Genomic DNA, 25,096 nt, shown 5'->3' on the forward strand with positions numbered 1-25,096 from the left:
TAGAGAAGCCAATGGGGCTGAACCTCTCACTTTGTGTCTTTAGGATGATTGAGGAGAGCGGGAAGAGGAGGAGAACGATGGCGGAGAAGAGGCAGCTGTTTATGGAAATGAGTAAGTGGAACTCTGCTGTGGCTGACAACTTCACAAAATAACGTTCTGCAGTCTTTTGAAAGCATGTTAAAATGAACCATGGAAAGAGAAGAGAAGTCCCTGGATATTTTAAAGTTTGTAAAATGTTTATTTGAAATTGTAAAACAGAATATTTAATAACATGGGTTTTTTATTTTAATAATAATAATTTTTAACTAAATTGGTTCCACTTGAGAGTTTTCGGGTGTCACATTTCAAAGACCAGGGGTGTTTGTGAAGCTTATACATTTATACGTTTCAGTCTTCAAATAACATCTAGTGGTTACCTCATCTCATATCCCATGACACCCTAAAGAAGCCTCGGTTGAATTCTGGGGACGAGGGTCTACGTTAGCTCTCAGCTTTTGGGGATCCAGCTCCCTGTTCCATGCTTGATCCTCAGTTTCCATCCCTGACCATTTCCCTTGAGATACTTGGGGAAATGCCATCTAGGAGGAGGCTGCTGGTATTGCCAAGGGCAGATGCAAAAATGAGAAAAGAGAGAGAGAGAGGCAAGGCTCTGAGGTTGTTTGCCAACATGTCATGGGGCCTTAAAGGACAGGATTCCTTTATTGCTCAAATAGTGATAGATTATTTTTAAAGCATTATTAGGAGAACAGAAACATTGTTTAATCAACATCCTAAAGGCAATTACAGGAACAGGTTACAGTTACAGATAGGTAGCCGTGTTGGTCTGCCATAGTCAAAATAAAAAAAATCCTTCCAGTAGCACCTTTAAGACCAACTAAGTTAGTTCTTGGTATGAGCTTTCGTGTGCAAGCACACTTCTTCAGATACACTGAAACAGAAGTTGCCAATCTCCCATTCCCACCACCCTTCTGAGTAATACCCCTCCCCACCTTCTCACTATATAGAAGGATCTGGCAACTTCTGTTTCAGTGTATCTGAAGAAGTGTGCTTGCACACGAAAGCTCATACCAAGAACTAACTTAGTTGGTCTTAAAGGTGCTACTGGAAGGATTTTTTTTATTTTGAGGAACAGGTTAGTTAAATGTTCCTGTGAAAAAGTTTGTTTGTTTTTAAGTGTATGAATTGTTACAACGTTTAGCAGGTAAGAACCCCAGAATGCACACCTGGGCAAGACCTTTTTGAGGTCCAGCAAAAACACCACAAATGGTCATCCACTGATTGGAGCTGCGGTGGGTGATTGACATAGGGCATGACGTAGTGTTATATATGCTTTATTGATGTTTTCACTGTTGTGCCATTTTAAGTTATTTCATAGGAAACGATTCAGAAAGGAAGTGAAGGAAATTAATAGTTCTGACACAGAATTACCAGCTGTCTTGAAAACTAGGCCAAAAGTTCAGTTGGGAAATGGATTCTGTGCTGGGATGTGACCAAGGCCTCTTCCCACTATAAGACAAGAACTTTCTTGCTTCTAATTCACAGGGGCTCAGAACTTTGACGTCATCAGATTGTCAACGTATCGGACTGCCTGCAAACTGAGATTTGTGCAAAAAAGATGTAATCGTAAGTGAAAAGTTCCACCCTCTGTAGAAACATCTTAGATAAGTGCACATGTAAAGATTTATCTTTGCATAAACTCCTCTGTATTGCACTGACTCAGCTCACAATAAGAACAAATCAACCCAAACCTTGCATTGTTTGGGGGAAAGATAGACAAAATTAAAAGTGGTAATGCCAAGCTGGGAAAAGCTTTCTGTGCCTCCACCTCCTTTGCACAATGTCCTTGTTGTCATGTGCTGATGTGCTCCTGTTGATCCACGTGAGGCACACAAAGACTAGCTTATATTTGGAAGATCCCATGATGCGCTTTCTTCTGGCCAGGGGACAATCTGGTGCTTTGAAGTACATGCTTGAAGATCACACACAGAAAACTTGAAGGGCAGTGTTCAGATGGGAGTAAAGTGTTGTAGCTGTGCATAAACCACAGGGCAGTGTGCAAGAGAGGGGTGTGTTGAAGAGGCATGGAGAAGGCCGTGTGACTCAAGGGCATCCTGATCAAATTTGCAGATGACACCAAACTGGGAGGGGTGGCTAACACCCCAGAGGACAGGATACACTTCAAAACGACCTTGACAGATTAGAGAACTGGGCAAAAACAAACAAGATGAATTTTAACAGGGAGAAATGTAAAGTATTGCACTTGGGCAAAAAAAATGAGAGGCACAAATACAAGATGGGTGACACCTGGCTTGAGAGCAGTGCATGTGAAAAGGATCTAGGAGTCTTGGTTGACCACAAACTTGACATGAGCCAACAGTGTGACACGGCAGCTAAAAAAGCCAATGCAATTCTGGGCTGCATCAATAGGAGTATAGCATCTAGATCAAGGGAAGTAATAGTGCCACTGTATTCTGCTCTGGTCAGACCTCACCTGGAGTACTGTGTCCAGTTCTGGGCACCACAGTTCAAGAAGGACACTGACAAACTGGAACGTGTCCAGAGGAGGGCAACCAAAATGGTCAAAGGCCTGGAAACGATGCCTTATGAGGAACGGCTAAGGGAGCTGGGCATGTTTAGCCTGGAGAAGAGGAGGTTAAGGGGTGATATGATAGCCATGGTCAGATATATAAAAGGATGTCACATAGAGGAGGGAGAAAAGTTGTTTTCTGCTGCTCCAGAGAAGCGGACACGGAGCAATGGATCCAAACTACAAGAAAGAAGATTCCACCTAAACATTAGGAAGAACTTCCTGACAGTAAGAGCTGTTCGACAGTGGAATTTGCTGCCAAGGAGTGTGGTGGAGTCTCCTTCTTTGGAGGTCTTTAAGCAGAGGCTTGACAACCATATGTCAGGAGTGCTCTGATAGTGTTTCCTGCTTGGCAGGGGGTTGGACTCGATGGCCCTTGTGGTCTCTTCCAACTCTATGATTCTATGATTCTATGACTTAGAAATGATGTTGAGAGGAGGAAACAGCCTGCTGGGAGGAAGCTCTCTCTCTCTGTGTGTGTGTAATTGGACTCTCTGGCACTGAGCATGTTCTTGTTAGTTTGGAAATGTCACAGGAAGAGTCTGTTGGGCAGGGTCACGTGGCAGAGAGAAGAATGAGGAGGCTTCTTCCAGACAGCCAGTATTTTGTGGGGGAGATGGAGTGGCATCCTGGGAAATTCAGGTTACACAATTAAAGTGGGCTTGGGCTGCCTGAGCAACAAACCCCCGCTCCTCCCAAAAAGTGCAGAATAACAATCGCTCGACACAAAAGAATCAGAACAACTCGCTCAATAGACAGAGGATGCCGTGTAACCAAATCAGGATGAGTGCTCAATCAACATCTGGAAGTCACCTAAGCGATAAAAAAAAAAAAAAGCAGAGAATCGTTCCTAGAGAATGCAAGGGCCATGGCAAGATCATCATGTGGCATGGCCGTATTTGGGGTAGAAAGTAAAGGGTTGGGGCCCTGATCCAGTGGAGCTGAAAGACCCAACCCTGCCCTCTTCCATGTGGATCATTAGAGAGTGTCACACTTCAGAGAGAAGTGTTGTGTTTTTTCCTGCCATCCACACCCCACCCTTGGGTGGTTGGCCCATCCTCCATCTCCCCCCCCCCCTCACTCCATGCAAGGGGGCAGTCGCTTGCTTGCTTGCAAGCAGAGTTCAGTGGACTAACAGCCCCCCCCCGCCCTCTCCACCCTTCCCTGTTAGAATAAGGAAAGCCTGGCTGTTCTCAAGGGGCTTCTCTTTGTGTTTTGCCACCAGGGGCTGCTGTATCTGTGGAAACAGCACTATGGGGACATCTGGTAATGGGAAAACAAGCAATTGTGGCTTAGCTTTAGGTTTACCAAGCAAGGGAACTGCGTTTGGGGGAGGCAGGCAGGCAGCAACGCCCAGTTATTGAATCCAGACAAGATGCTGTATTTGCAACGTCTGGCCTTGTTTAGTGCGACCAAGAGGGGAGGGGTGCCACTCACCTTACTGGATTTCTGTCCTGTTTCCTAGCCAAAATGCACCCCCCCCCCAAAGTTGATGCAATGCATCCTCAGTCTGCCAAAATATACTTCTGCACGTGGCCACACTCATGCTGCCTCAGTGCTGGGGCCAAGGAGGCTGGCTGGGGGTGGTGAGGGGCTGCAGTTGCTCCCCACACCACTTTTTCCTCAGCCAGGCTTTCCCCTCTTCCTTGTGTACTGATAAGGCAAGCGCAAGTCTACACCCAACCCTGGACAGCCAGCCACAAAGATTGGCCATGTAAACTGAATTTCAGTCTTGCAATGCCAAGTTAAGATTGTGAATAGAAATGCCCAGATAATCATGGAGCCTCAGCTCTGGCAGAACCCCTGGAGAAAGCTGGCAGAGAGCAGCTTGACTCTGTTGGCTGAAGAGTTAGCAGAATGCACAAAGACTCATAAGAGTTGAAGGGACCCAAGGGGTCATCCAGTCCAACCCCCTGCACAAACTGCAACTAAGGAATCCCCAGCAGATAGGATAGCCGTCCAGCCAGCCACCCACATGAGCTGTGCCTGTAGAAGGAAATTCCTGGAAACGTCGCTGTGTTTTACGGTAGGGATGCTTCATAAAAACGCAGCCAAACTTGCATCAGTTAGGAGTAAAACTTGTCTTTCCCCTTTCCCTTCCAGTTCACCTAGTGGATATCTGGAATATGATTGAAGCCTTCCGAGATAATGGCCTTAACACATTGGATCACAACACGGAGATCAATGTGTCTCGATTAGAAACCATCATTTCCTCCATCTACTACCAGCTGAACAAACGCCTTCCTTCTACTCACCAGATCAGCGTGGAGCAATCCATCAGCCTTCTCCTCAACTTCATGATAGCAGCATATGACAGGTCAGGGGCTTCTATCTCCTCCAGGCTGCGTTGCTTCCCGGCAGCCATTGTGTGGGCTGGGGCAGAGCCTGAGGCCTTGGGCACCCCTGGGCTAGAGCAGGTGTTGGCCCTTGACAGAGAATCACACCCGCGTTTCATCCTCAGAGCCCTTCTTTGAGCAAGGTGGTTTATCCCCCTGTGGTGTCTCGGTGTTCCTTCAGGCTGCAGATCCAGACAGATTTGTGAGCTCATGTGCTATAGTCATCTGCTCTGTCAGCAATTAAAAACGGAGCGAATGTTCCTGCTGCAAAGTGAGCATGGGCCTAGGATGTGACCCTGCAGCACACACACACACTTCACACCCTGTTGCTCAGTTTTGGATTCCGCACACCAAGAAATCTGACCAGTTGAAAGGTTATAGAGGGTGATGGGGGTTTTTCCACCTGAATGTGTGGATTCAAAAACTACATTTTTTAAATGGCGCAGTCCAATTCCATGAGGTTAAAAGGAGCCTTCATCGCAACCTCTCTCCAAAGGTGCCTTTACACAAGCTGCTGGGGGCACGGAAATTGCTGCAGCGGTTGTTGCAAAAGGCTGGCTCAGGCTAACGTTTCCCCATAGAGTTGCACACCCAAGTCACGCGTTCTGTGCTACTGCAGGGGAGAGCATGTTGTACCCAATTGTGGGTACCAGTCCCACCCCTTCCTAGTCCCTTTGGCCTCTTTCCTTGGGGCTGAATATGAAGGTGAAGCAGCAGTTTCAGGCGTGAATCTCCAGTAGTCAACCTCCATATCCCCAATTTTAGGCCGTTGTGGAGCAGTGTGTAAGCCTCTAATCCCAGCCAAGAGCAGGAGAGCCAAAAACTCCTCAAGATAGGCTTTGCTTCATTTCACCTGGCTGGCAGCTGTTGACGTTTTTCTGCTGTGCGTGTTGGAACAGTGTGCGCTCTTGGGCAAGAGAGATGGAAAACTTGGTTTTACTGGCAGGGAAGACTCTGCTGGTGTTTTGGCTGGGAGCTCTCTGTCTTTCTGCAGCTGCCCTCTCAGGTAGAATCTACTCCTCTTCCTCCTCAATGGTTGCAGTTGGGAGGCAGAAGACTTTGTAGACCAGAGGAGGACAAGTTGTGTCATGATGGAAGTCCAATAACGTATCACGGGATCTGTTTACTTAATATTTTGAGACTTGGGGGCTGATAGCATCCTTGGGAGTCCCTTTTCCTTTATAGCCTTCCTGTGTGTACAAAGTAGCCCAGTCAGTACAGAAGAGGCTTCTCTTACCAGAAGGCCTCTTGTTTTGCTTAGGTGGCAAGCATGCTGTCATGGTCTTAGGGTAATGGCGTGTCAATCGGCTGAGGACCTTTGTGCATCTTCGTTCTGCTAGGAGTGTTTAAAAAGCATGTCCCTTTCCTTTATGGCAATAGAATCACGTTTGACAGCATGGATGCAGGCAAAAACATCTCAGCACATCTCATTATTCCGATAACCTCTGCTGGGCACAGCTAACGGAAGCTTCTCTCTCTCTCTCTCTCTCTCTCTCTCTCTCTCTCTCTCTCTCTCCCCCCCCCCCCCCCCACACACACATTGCATAAGATGTTCCACCCCATGACCAGCCAGGAAAATGTGGGGCAATTTTCTTTCTTGGACACTTTCTGAATGTTGCTCTTGTGTTGTCCTGCTGAATAATTTGTGTCTGTGCATGAATGGATCATAGACTTGCTCCTGTCACAACGTGCAACGTCTGGGTTGCAAGCTGCCTTGAGCATGGTTTTAGCTTTGGAAAGGCAGCATAAAAATAAAAAGATTGATTGATTGAACTGCAGTTTTGTTTTGTTTTTTACAGTGAGGGCCACGGAAAGTTGACGGTGTTTTCCATAAAAGCCATGTTGGCAACCATGTGCGGTGGGAAGATTCTGGACAAGTTGAGATGTGAGTATTTTAAGGAGATAATTCAGGGTAGGTGGAAGGATACTGCGTAATACTGTCCTTAAAAGGGGAAAAAAATGGCCACCCATCAGCTGCAGAAGCTATCCTTTGCTTTGTGTTCTTCTGCTTACCTGTTCAGTAGCAAGAATGCAGGAAGAGTCTACTGAATCAAGTTCCTGGATCAGACCCTTGTCCACAAGTATCACTGGAGTTAGGTGAGAATGAGAAAAATGTTTCTCTGAAGACTTGAGGCTCAGCTGAGAGTAGAAATGTGGGGCAGGGGAGAGTGCCTGTCATTTCTCCTCTTGGTCTTGCCTGCTGGGAGGCCTAGTGCTGACTGGGAACACTTTTGGGGGTTTCCCTGGTGAATGGGAGTCAGCTGTTCTCCTGCTCTGGGCAGGCCTCTCTTCTGCTGCCTTGGCCGCCTCAGCCCTTCACTTTCCCCAGTTCCAGCCCACCAGAGTTTCTCTCGTTGTCATCTTCCATTGGACGCCCTCCTAAGCCTCCTTCGCCCGCCGGGGACTTGGCTCTGCTTTCTCCTGCCAATCCCTGAGTGTCCTTTTGCAAATAACTGACTCTGCCTGCTCAGTTTGCGGCACACCTGCTGGAGAGCAGTACTTGACTTGGTTCCTAACACCTTTCTGTCCTTGGGTGTGTATAAATAACTCCTTCCTGGCTGTGGACTAGGAGTTCCAGTAGGCACTGCAGGCATCATTTTTTATCCTGGGCTTTCTGTTCCCCCCACCCCACTTTAAAATAAAATTAAAATACAATGCAATAGGTAAAGGGGTAAAGGGGCCCCTGACCATTAGGTCCAGTTGCGGCCAACTCTGGGGTTGCGGCGCTCATCTCACTTTATTGGCCGAGGGAGCCGGCGTACAGCTTCCAGGTCATGTGGCCAGCATGACTAAGCCGCTTCTGGCGAACCAGACCAGCGCACGGAAACGCCGTTTACCTTCCCGCTGGAGTGGTACCTATTTATCTACTTGCACGTTGACGTGCTTTTGAACTGCTAGGTTGGCAGGAGCTGGGACCGAACAACAGGAGCTCACCCCGTCGCCGGGATTCGGACCGCTGACCTTCTGATTGGCAAGCCCATGAGGCTCAGTGGTTTAACCCACAGCGCCATCCGCGTCCAGCAATACTGTGGTGCTAATTTTCTCTCCAAGAATAAAATTCCCACGCAGGGTCAGCCTGAAACGTTTTGATGCCTGGGGTTCAAAATCAGGCTGATCTTCCCTCTCCTCTTTTCCTAGCATTGAAAATAATTTCACGTTAGATAACTGCTGACTCAGCTGCCCTTCAGCAGCACTCAAGATCTGCTTCCTCACGCTGCCTGACAGTCAGGCTGGATGCCTCTCCTTGAACCCCTCTTTGGGCTTTTCTGGCACCCCGTGAGCTCACGCTGCCCCTCCAGACTGGAGCTTCTGTTTCGGTGCTTCTTGAGATCAGAGGCAGCCAGGGAACAAGGCTGACTGGATCAGGCGGTGGCCATGGGCTGTCCATCTGAAGTACTGGTCAAAAGGAGCCTTGTTTTCTGCTCTGGCTGGGTGTGCTCTTGATGTTCTATTTCCACTATGTCACCCACAATTTGTCTCCTTAACCAGCAGACATCCTGGCTTCTCTTTGCCCTGATCAACTTTCCTCGCTCTCTTACATTCCTTCTGATTGTAGAACCTACAGGTTCCTGGCTTGCTGCTTATTAATTTCATGAAATGTATACACCACTTGAGTGTCAAAAACCTCAAAGGGGTCTACAAAATTATAAAGCCATAAAATAAGGAAAAAATTACAATACAGTGGTACCTCGGGTTACGAACAGCCTAGTTAACTAACTTTTTGGATTATGAACACTGTTTTATTTATTTTATAGTACAGTACATTGATTATTGCTTTCATTTTATGGATCAATTGTCTTGTTAGATTGTAAAATTCATGTTAAATTGCTGATTTAGGGGTTGTTTTTAAAAGTCTGGAACAATTAATCCATTTTGCATTACTTTCTATGGGAAAGTGTGCCTTGGTTTAAGAACGCTTTGGTTTAAGAACGGGCTTCCGGAATGGATTAAGTTCATAAACCAAGGTACCACTGTACATTAAAACATATAAGAAGTTAGCAGATTAAAATTCACACCGGCATTTCTAAGCATCTGGGTAGGTTTGTCTAAACAAGAACGTTTTGGCAGCTAGCGTGCAGAAGGTCCTTTTTCTTCATCCTCCTCCTTCATAGAAGAAGTGTTAGAGTTGGCTTGTCTTTCTCCTCCCCTCCACCACCAGCAGAGCCAAGATGCTTCACCAGCGTCACCTTGATCCTTCCGCACGTGGAGCACCTTTTCTCAAAGCTTTGTGCACTGTGCTTTCAGGACTATTTGGCGTTCTGATTTCCTCTTAACTTCATTCTAGATACAGGCAAATAGTTCTTCCATTCTCCACTCAAGCACTGCTGTGTTAGGTTGGCTTGCTTTAAACCTTTTAAGATTCATGGTTAATTCCTTTCTGCCACTCCTCCAGGAGTACTTGACAGAGTGCAGCAAAGGATTAAGAATGCAAGTCCCTTTTTTAGAAGAAGTTTAGAAATCTTGCTAAAGGTGTTATCCCCTCCTCCAAGAAGAAATTGGCCTGTCATGTTTAGAGGGAAATTCTCTGTGCACAGAAGACAAAAAGTCACTTGTGTTTTTTTGGGGGGGGGTGGTAAAAAGGTATAGACGAAGAACATAAGAAGAGTTTGCTGGATCAGACCAGTGGCCCCTCTAGTCCAGCCTACTGTTCTCCCAGGGGCCAGCCAGATGCCTGTGGAAAACCCACAAGCAAGACCTGAACACAAGAGCACTTTTCCCTCTACGGTTTGCATGCCTGTCTCTGGCTGTTCATGACCAAGAGTCATTGACAGCCTCTTTAAAGTTGTGTGGTGCATACATTGCCCCCCGCCCCGGAAATAATTTAAAAGTAGATGTAATTGTTGTGTCCTTTCCACAAGGGCAGCGTTTACAGTTAATCCGAATTTGATTTGCGTTTTTTTTAGATATCTTCTCTCAGATGTCGGATTCCAACGGCCTGATGATATTTTCAAAGTTTGACCAGTTTCTGAGAGAGGTTCTCAAACTTCCCACAGCTGTGTTTGAAGGGCCTTCCTTTGGGTACACGGAAAACTCTGTGCGGACGTGTTTCTCCCAGCAGGTAAAGTTTTTGAAAGGGGAAGGTTTGGTGGAGATCCTGTGCTAAAGGCTTTCTGTGCTGCTGTTGCTTCTTCCAAAGGAGCCTCCAAGCTGGAGTCCAGCAGAAGAGGCAATACAGCTGAAATTCCCCTGGGAACTCTGCCTTGTTCTGGGATCAGTTTAAGCTACCTGATTAAATCAACATGGAGCACAAGTGTAAGACACTTAGAAAATAATAAAAATCACACACACGGATTTGCTCTACAGCTGGGGGTAACCAAAGCAGGTCAGCTCTGTGAGAAGGCACTCAGATGGATGGCGGCTAACAGATTGAGGTTGAATCCTGACAAGACAGAAGTACTGTTTTTGGGGGACAGGGGATGGGCGGGTGTGGGGGACTCCCTGGTCCTGAATGGGGTAACTGTGCCCCTGAAGGACCAGGTGCGCAGCCTGGGAGTCATTCTGGACTCACAGCTGTCCATGGAGGCACAGGTCCATTCTGTGTCCAGGGCAGCTGTTTATCAGCTCCATCTGGTAGGCAGGATGAGACCCTTCCTGCCCACAGACTGTCTGGCCAGAGAGGTGCATGCTCTGGTTATCTCCCGCTTGGACTACTGCAATGCACTCTGTGTGGGGCTACCTTTGAAGGTGACCCAGAAACTACAATTAATCCAGAATGCGGCAGCTAGACTTGGGACTGGGAGCGGCCGCCAAGACCATATAACACCGGTCTTGAAAGACCTACATTGGCTCCCAGTACGTTTCTGAGCACAATTCAAAGTGTAGGTGTTGACCTTTAAAGCCCTAAACAGCCTTGGTCCTGTATACCTAAAGGAGCGTCTCCACCCCCATCATTCTACCTGGATACTGAGGTCCAGCGCCGAGGGCCTTCTGGTGGTTCCCTCATTGCGAGAAGTGAGGTTACAGGGAACCAGGCAGAGGGCCTTCTCGGTGGTGGCGCCCGCCCTGTGGAACTCCCTCCCACCAGATGTCAAAGAGAAAAATAACTACCAAACTTTTAGAAGACATCTGAAGGCAGCCCTGTATAGGGAAGCTTTTAATGTTTAAAAGATCATTGTATTTTAGTGTTCTGTTGGAAGCCACCCAGAGTGGCTAGGGAAACCCAGCCAGATGGGCGGGGTATAAATAATAATTTATTATTATTATTATTATTATTATTATTATTATTATTATTATTTATTTCTCCTGGAAGGAAGTGATCAATGGGAGCTAATGGTAAACCTTGGCAGGGGGAGGGAGATTCCAGGCAGATGGTGGCTTTTAACTGGAGATCTGACCATGACCTGGAAGGGGCATTGAGCTTGAGGGAGCCATCCCAATATTCTGCACCCTACAGCCATTTCAAGCTAAAACCACTACTGGAAGGAGAAGGTGAAAGGACCTGGAGACTCTCCCTGCTGCTCTTTATCTGAGATGCAGGGAGCACTCCTGAAAGGGCAGCAGAGTGAGGGAGCTTCCAAAGAGACAGGGAACCCAGGGCAGGAGCCTGGAAGAACATGGCATGCAGGGGAACCAGGAGGCACCCTGTGCCATTGCAACTGAAACCTAGAACTGATACCAAGCTCTTCCCATAGAGGGGAGCTGTGAGTTGTCCACAGAAGAGACACTCCACCCACTGTCCCACAGGATGCAAAGGGGGCTCTCCCTCAGGAGGAGGGGGCAGGTTGTGTGGTCAAACGAATCAGAGGCAGTTTCTTTCCTTCCCGGGGTGCACGTCCAAGGTGTGAGGAGGAGGTTGCCACAATCACTCAAGCCCACAAACTGCATCGCCTGTTCCTTCCGACTGATCCTGGTGGGAAGGGATGACGCAGCCTGGAGAAGCCTCATACGGATCCCTGTGAGGCTGCAGAGAGGAAAGTGCCCAGTTGAAGACAAAGAGATGTCCTCTGGGTTCTGCTGAAGTTAGTTGCATTTCAGCCCCAGTAAAATACAGTCACACCTCATGTTACGTTTGCTTCATGACACGTTTTTTCAGGTTATGTCCCGCGGCGACCCAGAAGTACCAGAAAGGGTTACTTCCGGGTTTTGCCGCTCCCGCATGCACAGAAGCACAAAATGACGTCACGTGCATGTGGCGAATCGCAGCCCGCACGTGCACAGACGCGCCGCTGCGGGTTGCGCTCTTTTCATGTTGCGAACGGGCCTCCAGAACAGATCCCGTTCGCAACCAGAGGTACCACTGTAAATGGGGCAGAAGCCTTGACAGGCTAAGGCTGCTAGTCTAACCACGCCTACTTAGAAAATCTATCCATCTATCAATTGATCTAATATCCCACACCTCCTCCAATGGAGCCCAGAGTGGCCCTAGTTTACTCATGGTTTAAGTGGAGTCAGGGTTGAAGGCTGTGTAACAGCCCTGAGTTACTTCTGTTCCTGCTGCTACACCTGACTGTGGTTCTTCTGCGAAAGATTGCAAAGTCTCGTGGGACCTTGAAGACCTATAGATGCACCGTAGTCTTTCGGATGCCACAGGACATTTTCCTGTCATTCTGCAGCAGAATAACGCAGCCGCCACTCTGGAAATGGTTTTGTGAGAATCTTCCGTAAGCTGTTTTATGAGAGAGTCTGGGGTTTATGAAGTCGGGAGATAAATATTCTAAATAAAATACTAAATAGTGAGAAAGATTTGAGCATGTGCTTAACTGCACAGTTGAAATCAGCTTTTAAGACAGCCTTAATTCTGGGAGTGCTGTGTGTTTGGCACAAACACTCTCTTTGTGGAGGATGAAACTTCACTGTTCTTTTCTGAAACAGACCGCAGTTGGCTTTTCTCTCACTTTGACCTCTCTCCACAGAAAAAGGTCATGCTAAACATGTTTTTAGACACGTTAATGGCTGACCCGCCGCCCCAGTGCCTTGTGTGGCTACCTCTCCTGCACAGACTTGCCCACGTTGAAAATGGTAAGTGGATCACTGTTTGCAGGACTTTCCTTCTGCTGAGGAGCACCGCAGCCTGGGGGCTCACTATGGCAAGCGTGGGGTGTGGGGACCTGTGTCTTCTGTGCCAGAGAGCTCAATTTCTTGAGGCTCCCCTAATATAGGTCATCAGGTGCCCCTCCACATCAGAACCTAAGAGGAGCCCTGCAGGGCCAGACCCAAGGCCTCTCTGGTCCACAACCCAGGTCTCCCAGGTCCTAGTCCAACACTAACCACTATACCACACTTCCTCTCAGTGTGCCTCAGGCTTCCCCTAGGCATCTGGTTGGCCACAGAGAGAACTGGATACTGGACTAGATAGGACTGGCAGGGCCGGATTTAGGTTTGATGAGGCCCTAAGCTTCTGAAGGTAATGGGGTCCTTTCTATGTCCAGCTGTCCTTTGTCAACAACAAATAGTCACTGTTTTTTGTGGTGAATATATGCTATATGGTCATTTATGGACCTAATAGGTATCTAAATGGGATGCAGGTGGCACTGTGGGTTAAACCCCAGAGCCTAGGACTTGCCGATCAGAAGGTCGGTGGCTCAAATCCCCGCGACGGGGTGAGCTCCTGTTGCTCGGTCCCTGCTCCTGCCAACCTAGCAGTTCGAAAGCACGTCAAAGTGCAAGTAGATAAATAGGTACCACTCCGGCAGGAAGGTAAACGGTGTTTCCGTGCGCTCCTCTGGTTCACCAGAAGCAGCTTAGTCCTGCTGGCCACATGACCCGGAAGCTGTACGCCGGCTCCCTCGGCCAATAAAGCGAGATGAGCTCTGCAACCCCAGAGTCGGCTGCGACTGGACCTAATAGTCAGGGGTCCCTTTACCTTTACATAGGTATCTAAAGCCATTTGCACATAACAAAATAGGAGCCTACACAACACAAAACCCTGTTGCTGTATGTAGGTTTTATTTTATTTGTTTTTTATATCATAGTTTGGAAGTGTACATCCAGGTGTTTTTTCCTTTAAATATTTTGGGGGCCCCAAGAGAGTGGGGCCCTAAGATAGAGCTTGTTGAGCTTAGACATAAATCCGGCGCTGGACGCTGTCCTGATCCAGCAGGCTCTTCATACCTGCCACACATCCACACAAATTGCCGCCTGTCCCAACTGTCTTCCAAGTTACAGCCTGTTTATAGCTTTGCCATCTCTGCTCAGCCCCACCCTGACATCTGTTTCTTGGTGCAACGGAGTGTCAGGAGAGGATTTTAGATGGCAAATCAGGAACTATCTAGAGAAGTCCTGGGGGAAAGATCTAGGCACTGCTGCTGTTGCATTTCTTACCCAGACTTCACCCAAAGGTCCCACCATGTTGTAAAATTACAATAAAAAAATTAGTTTAAAAAACCATTTAAAATGGGAAGAATAGGGTGGGTCCAGAAGTGCCAAGCTGCCCCCAAGATTAAGGGGCCCAGTGCAAAGCGTGTCTGCATGATGGAGAAGGCTGAGCACTCTGGAGTAGCCGGACACTGGACCTAGATCACAGAATGCATGGCGCATGCAGGGCTGCCTCAACATGGAGCAGCGCTGAGCCCCTTAAACCCAATACTGAGGGGGCCGAGGTGCCTTCAGCCCCCTAGTGTAGGCGTGCCTGGGCGGGTCCTAATATTTTCTTCCGTTTCTGAGACGAGGGTAAGGATGCCAGTGCCTGTTTACCAGGCTGGCAGGCAGCCATGCGCCCCAATTAGCACACGCCTGTTTGACGTGTGGGGAATTCTAGGAGTTTGTCCTTTTTCAGAGGGGCGTGTGGGGTGTGCCTCGTTCAGGATGAAGCCTCCTGCTGCTCCGGAGGCGCTTCTGACTCCTCTTCCTCCCCTTTCCCCTCCCAGTCTTCCATCCTGTGGAGTGTTCTTACTGCCGCTGTGAGAGCATGATGGGCTTCCGCTACCGATGCCAGCAGTGCCACAACTACCAGCTCTGTCAAAACTGCTTTTGGCGCGGCCACGCTAGCGGCCCTCACAGCAACCAGCATCAGATGAAGGAGCACTCCTCTTGGGTAAGCCTCTTGGTCTCCTGCGGCTCAGGCGCATTGCTTTTCTGCCGTGGGTGTGTTTGGGGCTGCGGGTTCTCTATTGCGCAGCCCCAGAGGTCTGTCCATCATGGGAAGGCCAGTAGCCTGTCGGTTCTGCAGGGGCCAGTGTGGAATGGCCACAGGTCCTCTTCTAAGGACACCTGCGTGGTGTGTTTTTTACTCCACTGATCCTGCCTGCGTCTCTGAAGATCGATCTGTTGTCATCAAAGCTCGCCTTTATTTGTCAGGATAACCTGGGAGCCCAGCAGTGAACACCCATGTTCTCTATATCAGCACAAAACCTGTTAGCCACTCAGGGGCCTCTTGCAGGAGCCCAGCAAGTCATGCAGTTTCTCTTGGGTCAGGGAGGGTAAGCTCTTGAATCCCAGAGAGAGATGGGAGGGGGAGGCATCTTGAGAATAGGATTGTTTGCCTTGGCTTGGGAAGAAACAGCAAAAGTAGGAAATGCAGCAGGCAGGGTTGGGGAAAGAACGTGCCTGAATGGTCTTTGGTGCAAAACCACTTCTGGTGCTCCGTAACAGAGACCTTGGGCTGCACTGCTGCTGCCAGGGTTGTATTTGCTTGCTATACAGACAGAGGCTCTGTTTCTGAAACTTGATGCCTTTTAAAACGGAGAATAAATGTTTTGGGCTAGGAATTCTTTCCTAATCTCAAGGAGTCTATTCTGGATTCATAGCCATTGACAGGCATCTCTCTCTCTCTCTCTCTCTCTCTCTCTCTCTCTCTCTCTCTCTCTAAATCTTTAATGGATATAGGAAAGTGTTAGAATAAGGTGCTTTTTTATGGGAATTAAAAATGATGTCTGCTGATTCAGGAGAGAGGCTACTATTTCTCACAGAAGACAATTCTCCACTTGAGCAAGGACTTCGGGGTGGCGCTGTGGTCTAAACCACTGAGCCTCTTGGGCTTGCCGATTGGAAGGTCGGTGGTTTGAATCCTCATGACAAGTGAGCTCCCATTGCTGTGTCCCAGCTCCTGCAAACCTAGCAGTTCGAAAGCACACCAGCACAAGTAGAGAAATAGATACCGCTGCAGCAGGAAGGTAAATGGTGTTTCTGTGTGCTCTGGTTTCCGTCACAGTGTCCTGTTGCGCCAGAAGTGATTTAGTCCTGCTGGCCGCATGACCCGGAAAGCTGTCTGTGGACAAACACCGGCCCCCTCAGCCTGAAAGCGAGATGAGCACCACAACCCCATAGTCGCCTTTTGATTGGCCTTAACTGTCCAGGGGTCCTTTACCTTTACCTCTGGGTTTTGTTAGCAACCTGATCATTTTCTGACCTTTGTGTATCAGTAGAAGTCATTCTGACTCTCTGTGAAGTCCTCCACTCTTGCTCACTTCCTGGGTATTGGAAGGGCAGGGGGCTGCAGCTGAACCTTAAAAACGTGACATGACTGTCTATTAAGTGGAACCTGCTTTGTGAGATGCACGAGACGGGCTGGAAATGAAATGGGTATTTATTGTATTTGTATGTGAACATTCACAGAGTGAGGTGTGGTGGAGAGAAAAGGCCTAATGTGAGATTTAACAGATAATATAACTCCAAGAATGCACCCTCGGAAGAAAAATACAGTACACAGCCAGCACTTCCTGGAGCATCAAAGCATGAATAGGGGAAGTGTTGTATTTCAAAAGCTAAGTGTTAAATCCAGGTGTGTGGGAGAGAGAGAGAGATCCCCTTTGCATTGTAGCTCTATCATTTGAACATTACAACTCTCCAGTCAAGTGAAATACTAAATTCTAAAATGCTAAATACTAAAACGAAAAAGCAAACAAACAGATCCCTCTGTTTTGCATCAAGTCAGCGTATTGCACCTGACTCAGCACTTGGGAGAGGCTGGATGTGTGCGCATGTGCGTATGCTCATGCATACACACTCAGGATGCTGCAATGAGGGCAAGAGATCAGGGAATTCCCCTTGATGAGTGTCTTTCCACTGACATAACTCTGCATGCCAACCAGTATGTATCAGTTACGGTTAGCTGAGCATAAAATGGGTTTAATGTGCAGTACCTGGATTGAGACTCTCTATCATGCATGGCCCAAAGGAAGATGCCATCATAATTTCTGTGGGTGTGATGGGAATCCACAATATCTCACTCCTCAATTCACCTAAGACAGCACCTGAAGAAGACATGCCCATTTTTCTGGCACCATGCTTCACAACAGATGCTGACAGTTTTGAGAGAGCTCGGCTTCCTAAAGAGAGAAGCACAGCTGGAAAAGGGCTATATTTGGAAAATGTTCAACAGCTGAAGAAACAAAAGGTAAAGGACCCCTGACAGTTACGTCCAGTCGCAGTTGACTCTGGGGTTGCGGTGCTCATCTCGCTTTCAGGCTGAGGGAGCTGGCATTTGTCCACAGACAGTTTTCCTGGGTCATGTGGCCAGCATGACTAAGCCGCTTCTGGCAAACCAGAGCAGCACACAGAAATACCGTTTACTTTCCCGCCGGAGTGGTACCTATTTATCTACTTGCACTTTGACGTGCTTTCGAACTGCTAGGTGGGCAAGAGCTGGGACCGAGCAACCGGAGCTCACCCCGTCGTGGGGATTCGAACCGCCAACCTTCCAATTGGCAAGGGTGTGAGAATGAAATATTGAACAGGCACCAAGCAGGTTTCATTAGGGAGGGCAGATGTTGCAACCTTGAGGTGCAGCCACAGAGATGCACCCCACTCTGGTGTGAGCATTAAACGCCCGTTTGCAGGTAGTAAACTCAGTCTTTTACAGCAGAATGCATCAATTAAGTAATTAAAGGCAACTCACAACATTATGCAATGTGAGAATGAGACATTACAGTACTGACATCTGGTAGCGCCTGCAGAAAAGCGTCCCTGGAGGAAGGTCTGTGGCAAACAGCTCAGCCAAAGGGCATCTTGCTAACCCAGAACCCCTTCCAATTTAATTGAGAGTTGGTCTGCATATACTTGTCTCCTATGTCAGTATAAAGCATTTTCCTCACTGTATTGCACTCTTGGAAATGGTTTCCTAAATTTTTTAGGATGATGTGAAGTTTCTCCAGCAGAGGGCAGGGTCTGCTCATGTTCTCGTGCCAGAAATCCCGGTCTTCACCTTGGGGTGGAATTTTTCACTTGTTAAGGCAGAAAGCAAAGCAGCTGGGATGTGTTTAGTGACCTCCTCCATTCTCTCACCAGATTATTTTTTAACCTTGGCTACAGCCTGTTTCTTTGACAGAGCAGAGCAACAGGCTCTCAGAGCAAATGCATGCACGGAGGACAAGCAAGCAAAAGCACTTTTCATGGGTCACAGGCCTCTCCTTTATTTATTTCACCAGAGTTTATTAAATGAGCTTTAGAATATAGCGTATAACTGCCCCCACAAAATAATATATGCTCTAGGCTCATAAAGTGACTTAGTTGAATTCAACCCTATCATTATCATCTGCCTCTAAATAATCTATTGCTAACCATATTATTTTTTATTCAGTTTATATCCTGCCCTTCCTCCCTAAGGGAGCCCAGGGCAGCAAACACGAATGGTAAAACATCTTAAAAACAATTCCAGTGCAGATACAGACTGGGATAAAGATCTTCATTTTTAAAGTATTTCTTTACATGCATGACATTATATATTTATATCTTGCTTTCCCTCCATTTTACCTACGTAACAGCTCTGTGAAGTGGGCTAAGCTAAGCTAATATATGAATACTACACCCATATGCACATAAGCAGCAGTTCTTGTTAGGATATAGTTCTGTTCTTGAGAGCCAGTTCTTGAGAGCCAGTGTGGTGTAGTGGTTAAGAGCGGTAGTCTCCTAATCTGGGGAACCGGGTTTGAGTCTCCGCTCCTCCACCTGCAGCTGCTGGGTGACCTTGGGCCAGTCACACTTCTTTGAAGTCTCTCAGCCCCACTCACCTCACAGAGTGTTTGTTGTGGGGCAGGAAGGGAAAGGAAAATGTTAGCCGCTTTGAGACTCCTTAAAGGGAGTGAAAGGCGGGATATCAAATCCAAACTCTTCTTCTTCTTCTTCTGTTCCACCTTAAAAGGGTGCAGGCATGACCGTTGTGTGTCACGTGCCTGTTTACTTCCAGCGCTTGCTGGGAACTTCCGTTTGTATATAGCTTTTGCTTTGCTGCTGTTTTGCTGGACACAAAGGGAAGCAGACATGTTTTTTCTTTGTTCCTGCTGCTGAATAAAATGCTGTAATATACTGCTTACACATTTTTCTGTCCACCTCTTGTGCTGTGAGAAGATTTATTCACTCTGCTGATAGAGCGTGCTCGGGTCTCTAAACGTATCTTAGGCTCGTGTCACAGATTGATGCTGTTCCAAGGGAGACCGGCGATCATCCAGCTGCCAGCCGGTGGCTGGAGCCAGCTGGGGGCCTGCCTGATGTCTCTCCGGCAGTATCCCAACAGTTCTTGCCAATAGACTGGGTGGTGGGAGAGAGCCCCCCCAACCCACATGCTGCATGCCGGGGCTCCCTGCCTGTTGTTTCAGAGAGAGAGCTGCCCGTTCAGAACAAGCAAGCAGCCGGCTAGTGCCCCCAGACCCACCCACCTGCAGGGCCTCTGTTTTCGCAGGTGCAAGCTGTTTGGTAGCCCTCCTCTGTTCCTCAGTGCACCCAGGAACCATGACAGTGTGTGCTCAGCCTGCCCTGACTAACGTTGTGGAGAAAGAGAGCCGGTTATGACCAGAGCATGGGTGACATTTGCTCCCAAACTCCTGTTCACTGCCTCTTGACAGCAGTCTCGGTAAAGATTCAGCCTGGGAAGTATCCCGGCTCAAAAGGCTTGTTGGAAGAGGAAGAGGAAGAACTTCAGGAGGTGCAGATGAGGTAGCAGGCGGCGTCTGCCCAGCATTCAAGGGGGAAGGAATTCCAGAGGGCAGGAGCCACAACACTAAAAGTCCATAATGTATTTTTAATCTTTTGTTGGAAGCTGCCCAGAGTGGCTGGGGAAACCCAGCCAAATAGGCAGGGTATAAATACATTAATTATTATTATTATTATTATTATTATTATTATTATTATTATATCACACACAACAATACCTTGTAAGAAAAACAGCTCCTGCCTCCACCATCAGCTCTGCCCTTCTAAAGTGTAGCGAACTGCTTTTGAAACGTAGATTCCTACACTGCAGAGGGTTGGACTAGATGACTCTTGGGGTCCCTTCCAGCTCTACAATTCTGTATGTGCTAAAAGAAAAGCCTGTGATTGTTCGCCAGCTGAAAGTACGTATTGGCAGTTCCCCATGGTCTTTTAAGACTATAATTTAGGAGAGATTAGGTAATGTAAAACTGAGAGAATCCAAATAAGATTTGCAACATTTTGGACACCGTGCCATTATTTATTTTTAAAAAACAAAAAGCAGACATATGCCGGGAAGTGCAGCTTTGGCATAATGGTTAGCGCCGAAGCTTTCAGTAGTTCTTTGCTCCTGAACATGAAATGACACACTTTATCCTGCTAATAGTGCAGAATCATAAGAACGTGATCATATAATAATAAACAAAGAATAACGAAGACTTAAAACCAAGGCAAATACAACATTTAAATTACTGAGCATCAAAGAAGGGAAAAGAAGGCTTAAGAAATGAAACGGTGCCGTTAGCTGACTTCAACTTGCTCTGCTCCAGAAACCTCCTAGCTGAACAAGCAGCAAGAACATCCAGCACGCATAGCTAGTAAGATTATCCTCTCAAAACCTTGCTTTTTGAAAAAATCAAAACTGCTTTTGCTGGCGGAAGCACGGATTCTTCCAGAGAATAACACCAGCCGTGCAGGTTAGCATGTTACTGGAGCCCTCAAGAAGTGTTGCTTTGTCCCAGATCCTCGGCACGTGCTGTGCTGCCATCGTCTCCAAAGAGGTTTTTCTAGCGAGGTCAGTGGCACCTAAGAAATCCATGTGGGAAAAGGAACGCTTGACTTTCGCCTTTGGAAAGAGAAATCAGTGCCTCAAAATAACATAAGTGTATTTTCTTGACCAGGTTCTCTGGGTATAGAAGCTTGAGCTGCTGGTTACCCAGAAGTCCTTCTGGTTGGTTCCCAGTGACTGGGAGAGGGGTGGGTGAGTGAGTGCCTTGTGCTTTTTTGGCGCCCGCTTTCCTGGTTCCTTGTTGGTTCCCCCAGTTCCATCTGCCGCTCTCCCTTTCTCTTAAGTCAGTACATGGTTCTTACCTTCCTCCTGCCTTGAAGGGCTTAGAGGTGCCATGTCTCCTGAAGGAGGGCAAGCCACCAGAGGGACTTCTTGTGAATGGCCTTGCTCTGCCCCAGCCACTTTCCCACTGAGCATTTGCCGCCCTACATTTCAGAACATTTTTGTGGGTTCACAAGCACACTCTGCTCATGCCTTACCATAGCAGGCAAAGATTCTTCAACATCAACTTCGTTGGACTGGTCATGTTGCTCGGATGCCTGACAGTCGTCTTCCAAAGCAACTACTCTATTCCCAACTTAAGAATGGAAAGCGAAATAACCGGTGGACAACAAAAGATGTTTACAGATACTCTCAAAACCACTCTTTTAAAAAATGTAGTATAAGCACTGATAACTGGGAAACACTGGCCTGTGAGTGCTCCAGTTGGAGAACAGCCTTTACCAAAGATGTCACAGACTTTGAAGACGCTCGAACTCAAGACACAAGGGAGAAACGAGCTAAGAGGAAGGCACGTTTGGCAAACCCTCACCGTGATCAACTCCTGCCCGGAAACCAATGTCCCCACTGTGGAAGGACATGTGGATCCAGAATTGGCCTCCACAGTTACTTATGGACTCACTTTTAAGACTGTGTTCATGGAAGACAATCTTCCTCAGCTACCAGGAATCGCCAAAGAAGATGACCATAGCAGGCAAACAAGTCTCCCTGCCTGAGCTGGAGGCCTGGTGTTGAAGGATCCCTGGGGTGATGGTTGAGGTTGGATCTCAGCTTCTGCACCGAGGTCACCCAGTCCAGGGACTTCATGGCTGCCATGATCACCACAAGTCTGTCCCAGTGTGTATATGCATGTGAGCAGAACATGCTCTTGACTTTGTCTTGTTGACTCACCAGCAAGATGGTGACTATGAAAGGGGTAGAATTAACATGAACGTAAAGCTGAGGCTCCAAGACTTTGGCCACCTCATGAGAAGAGAAGACTCCCTGGAAAAGACCCTGATGCTGGGAAAGATGGAGGGCACAAGGAGAAGGGGATGACAGAGGACGAGATGGTGGGACAGTGTTCTCGAAGCTACCAGCATGAGTTTGACCAAACTGCAGGAGGCAGTGGAAGACAGGAGGGCCTGGCGTGCTCTGGTCCAGGGGGTCACGAAGAGTCAGACACGACTAAATGACTAAACAATAACAACAAGAAGAAGTATTAACATCTATCCCATTGTCACGGTCAGATCATTTCCTGTTAAGGTCAAGACCTTCAGCAGCCATTTCCCTCTGCAGGAGTGCTGGAGGGGGGGACCTGCTATTAAACAGTCCCCTCCTGGAGGTGGACGGATTCCGGAAAGCTCTGGGGAATTTTCCTCCTGGCGTGGCTGATGCCTCTGTTGAAACCACGCTCACTCTGTGGAATGTGGAGATGACCTGGGCAGTTGACAGCAGTCGTGATGCCCTGTTGCCCAGTTCAGCTCCCTGGTGGGCACCTCTGCTGAGGGCAGTGGAGCCAAAGAGGTGGCAGCTGGAACAGAAGGTGTAGGAAGACCCTTGCGGAGTCCCACCAACTCCCACATTTCTTTGGCAGTTTTCTTATTCCTTATATATACTACTTGCTGGTTGCTGACAGCCAAATTAATTATCGCCCTGGCTTTCATATCTCCTTTCGACCAAGCATTAGTCACAGGGTCAGGGGGGTCATCAGTCACATAGGTCCATACTTCTTGAGAAGTCAAAAGCGCCTCCACCCGAAGCGACCATGAACTGCAGTTTTCATCTGTCAGCTGTGGGAACGTCAGAGCTTTCTCGGCTTCTGGAACCCGGTCGACCATTCTGGAACTCTTCCAGACCCACAGAACCACACCAACAGGAGAAGGAGTTTTCAAACCTTTCTCAAAGTCCAAAAATGTGCAGTCATCCACTCAGCAGCTGGGCCCATAACCAAAGATGTTGGCTATTTGCAGATTAGTTGCTCTGCAGAAGGCATGCTGGGGAGACCACACATTCAAGAAACGCAAAAGTAACTTTTGCTTGGTTTAATAACAAATATCAAAACAAAAACTCCTTTTACACTAAATTACATTATATATAAAGGGACGCGGGTGGCGCTGTGGGTTAAACCACAGCGCCTAGGACTTGCCGATCAGGAGGTTGGCAGTTCAAATCCCCGCAACAGGGTGAGCTCCCATTGCACGGTCCCTGCTCCTGCCAACCTAGCAGTTTGAAAGCATGTCAAAGTGCAAGTAGATAAATAGGTACCGCTCCGGCGGGAAGGTAAACGGTGTTTCCGTGCGCTGCTCTGGTTCGCCAGAAGCGGCTTAGTCCTGCTGGCCACATGACCCGGAAGCTGTACGCCGGCTCCCTTGGCCAATAAAGCGAGATGAGCACCACAACCCCAGAGTTGGCCACAACTGGACCTAATGGTCAGGGGTCCCTTTACCCTTTACCTTATATCAATAAGTGTAACCCATCCACCAAGGTACGGAGAGAGCTACATGCTGCTCTTTATATTCTTTACCCAACAACTTAATTAACATAACTTAACAGCACCTGCTATACTGCTTCACAGCTGTAAAACTAAGTCATGTTATTTCTTCTGGCCCTTAAAGACGTACACATCTTGTGAAACAATAATGAAACCTAAAATTTAAAGAAACCATTCAACAGGAACGCCTGTGGGGGCCTCTTCTGTGGTGGCAAAGAGGGAGCTCTTATCTGGGGTTGAGACCTCCTGGCGTTACAGACAAGGTGCTTGGCCCAGCCCAGCCCACCACCGATCCATGATGGACCTTTGCCTCCCTAGCCTTATTGCCTCTAATAAAGAGAAGGTTCCTGGCTGGGTCCAGGAGTCTGCAAATTCCTCCTTGTTAGAGGGCCTGATGCCAACAGCCTCAAAGTGTGAACCAGTTTATATTAAAAAGCTCCAATCCAATAGGTCTCTCCAGATGTTTCCATGGGTCTGGGGAGGTTGTCTCAATTGATTGTTGCTTCTCACATGCGAAGGGATCTTTTTAGCGCTTTTAGGGCTTCTGCCTCCCCTCAGCACTTGGCTCCAGCTCCCTCCCTCCCTCCCATCCACCTAGTCCTTGTCAAGGACACATCCTCTTAAAACCTTTGAGTATGGCAACGGGAACAAGCACCTTGCGACAAGGTCACACCTGCAGGCCCTGCTCATCTTTCCAACCACAAGGTTAGGAAAACTGCAGTAGAGATTGCGTAAGTGCCTCTCGTGCAGTGAAACCACAAGCTGTGCCTGCAATCCATGCCAGGGAAGGGCTTGTGGGCTTCTCTGACTGTGGTTAGAAAAACCAGTGACAAGAAGACGCTGGTTTCTCTGATGCGAAATTGAGACCCTCTCTTTTGATTCTGGCACACTCTGCTGCGCATTGCAGGGGGTAAGACTAGATGGCCCTTGGGGTCCCTTCCAACTCTATTTGGAGATGAAATTATCAGTTCCATGATCCTATGAGTGAAAAGCAAGCTGGCATCCTGTCCCTACAAGGCCCGGATGCCCTGGAGACAAGGCAGTTGCAACAAGCCTATGGACTCTTGCACCATGCATAATATTAACCCAGCAGTGATGATTTATTAAAGTTATATACCACCCTTCATCCAAAGATTGCAGTTTTGTTTGCAGCATAAGAGCACAAAATGCATAGCATAATAACGAAACAAAAATACTTTCCCCCCCCCCCCCCCGCAGCCAAAGGCCCGATTGAAGAGGAATGTTTTCACCTGGAGCCTAAAGACATATAATGATGGCTCCAGAAGACCACAAAGAAGGGCCTCAGATGACCATCACAGGGTCACATGGGGAGAGATGGTCCTTGAGGCATTTAAGGCTTTATAGATCAAAACTAGCCCTTTGAGTTGGGCCCAGAAGCTATTTGGCAGCCAGTGCAATTGGGTTGGGGTTGGGGTGATGGGCAGGGTGGGAGAGATCCTGGCTCCAGGCCCCCTTTGGACACCAGGCATTGTTTGGCAGCTGCCTGGGGCTTGCGCCTGGAGAGCCCTGTGTCCTGCGAGGCTGGGACCTCAGCTCCTCTTCAGCTCTGC

The 25,096-nt window shown here is 48.0% G+C and overlaps 1 protein-coding gene across 6 annotated transcripts in view; it reads left to right on the forward strand.

Annotated features, from left to right (window-relative positions):
- The window catches only part of DTNB (dystrobrevin beta), a 97,341-nt gene that overhangs the window by 15,250 nt on the left and 56,995 nt on the right, over positions 1 to 25,096 (forward strand). For all 6 annotated transcript variants that reach the window (XM_081001003.1, XM_081001006.1, XM_081001002.1 and 3 more), the window contains exons 2-8: positions 44 to 111; positions 1,543 to 1,623; positions 4,691 to 4,904; positions 6,723 to 6,808; positions 9,828 to 9,982; positions 12,777 to 12,882; positions 14,730 to 14,896. In XM_081001003.1, the coding sequence (XP_080857129.1) occupies positions 45 to 111; positions 1,543 to 1,623; positions 4,691 to 4,904; positions 6,723 to 6,808; positions 9,828 to 9,982; positions 12,777 to 12,882; positions 14,730 to 14,896 (876 nt within the window). In that variant the 5' untranslated portion in view covers position 44. The remainder of the gene's footprint in view (positions 1 to 43; positions 112 to 1,542; positions 1,624 to 4,690; positions 4,905 to 6,722; positions 6,809 to 9,827; positions 9,983 to 12,776; positions 12,883 to 14,729; positions 14,897 to 25,096) is intronic.

This window comes from Podarcis pityusensis, assembly GCF_964106645.2.
Source record: "Podarcis pityusensis genome assembly, chromosome: 3".
In the NCBI taxonomy this organism is placed as follows: domain Eukaryota; kingdom Metazoa; phylum Chordata; class Lepidosauria; order Squamata; family Lacertidae; genus Podarcis; species Podarcis pityusensis.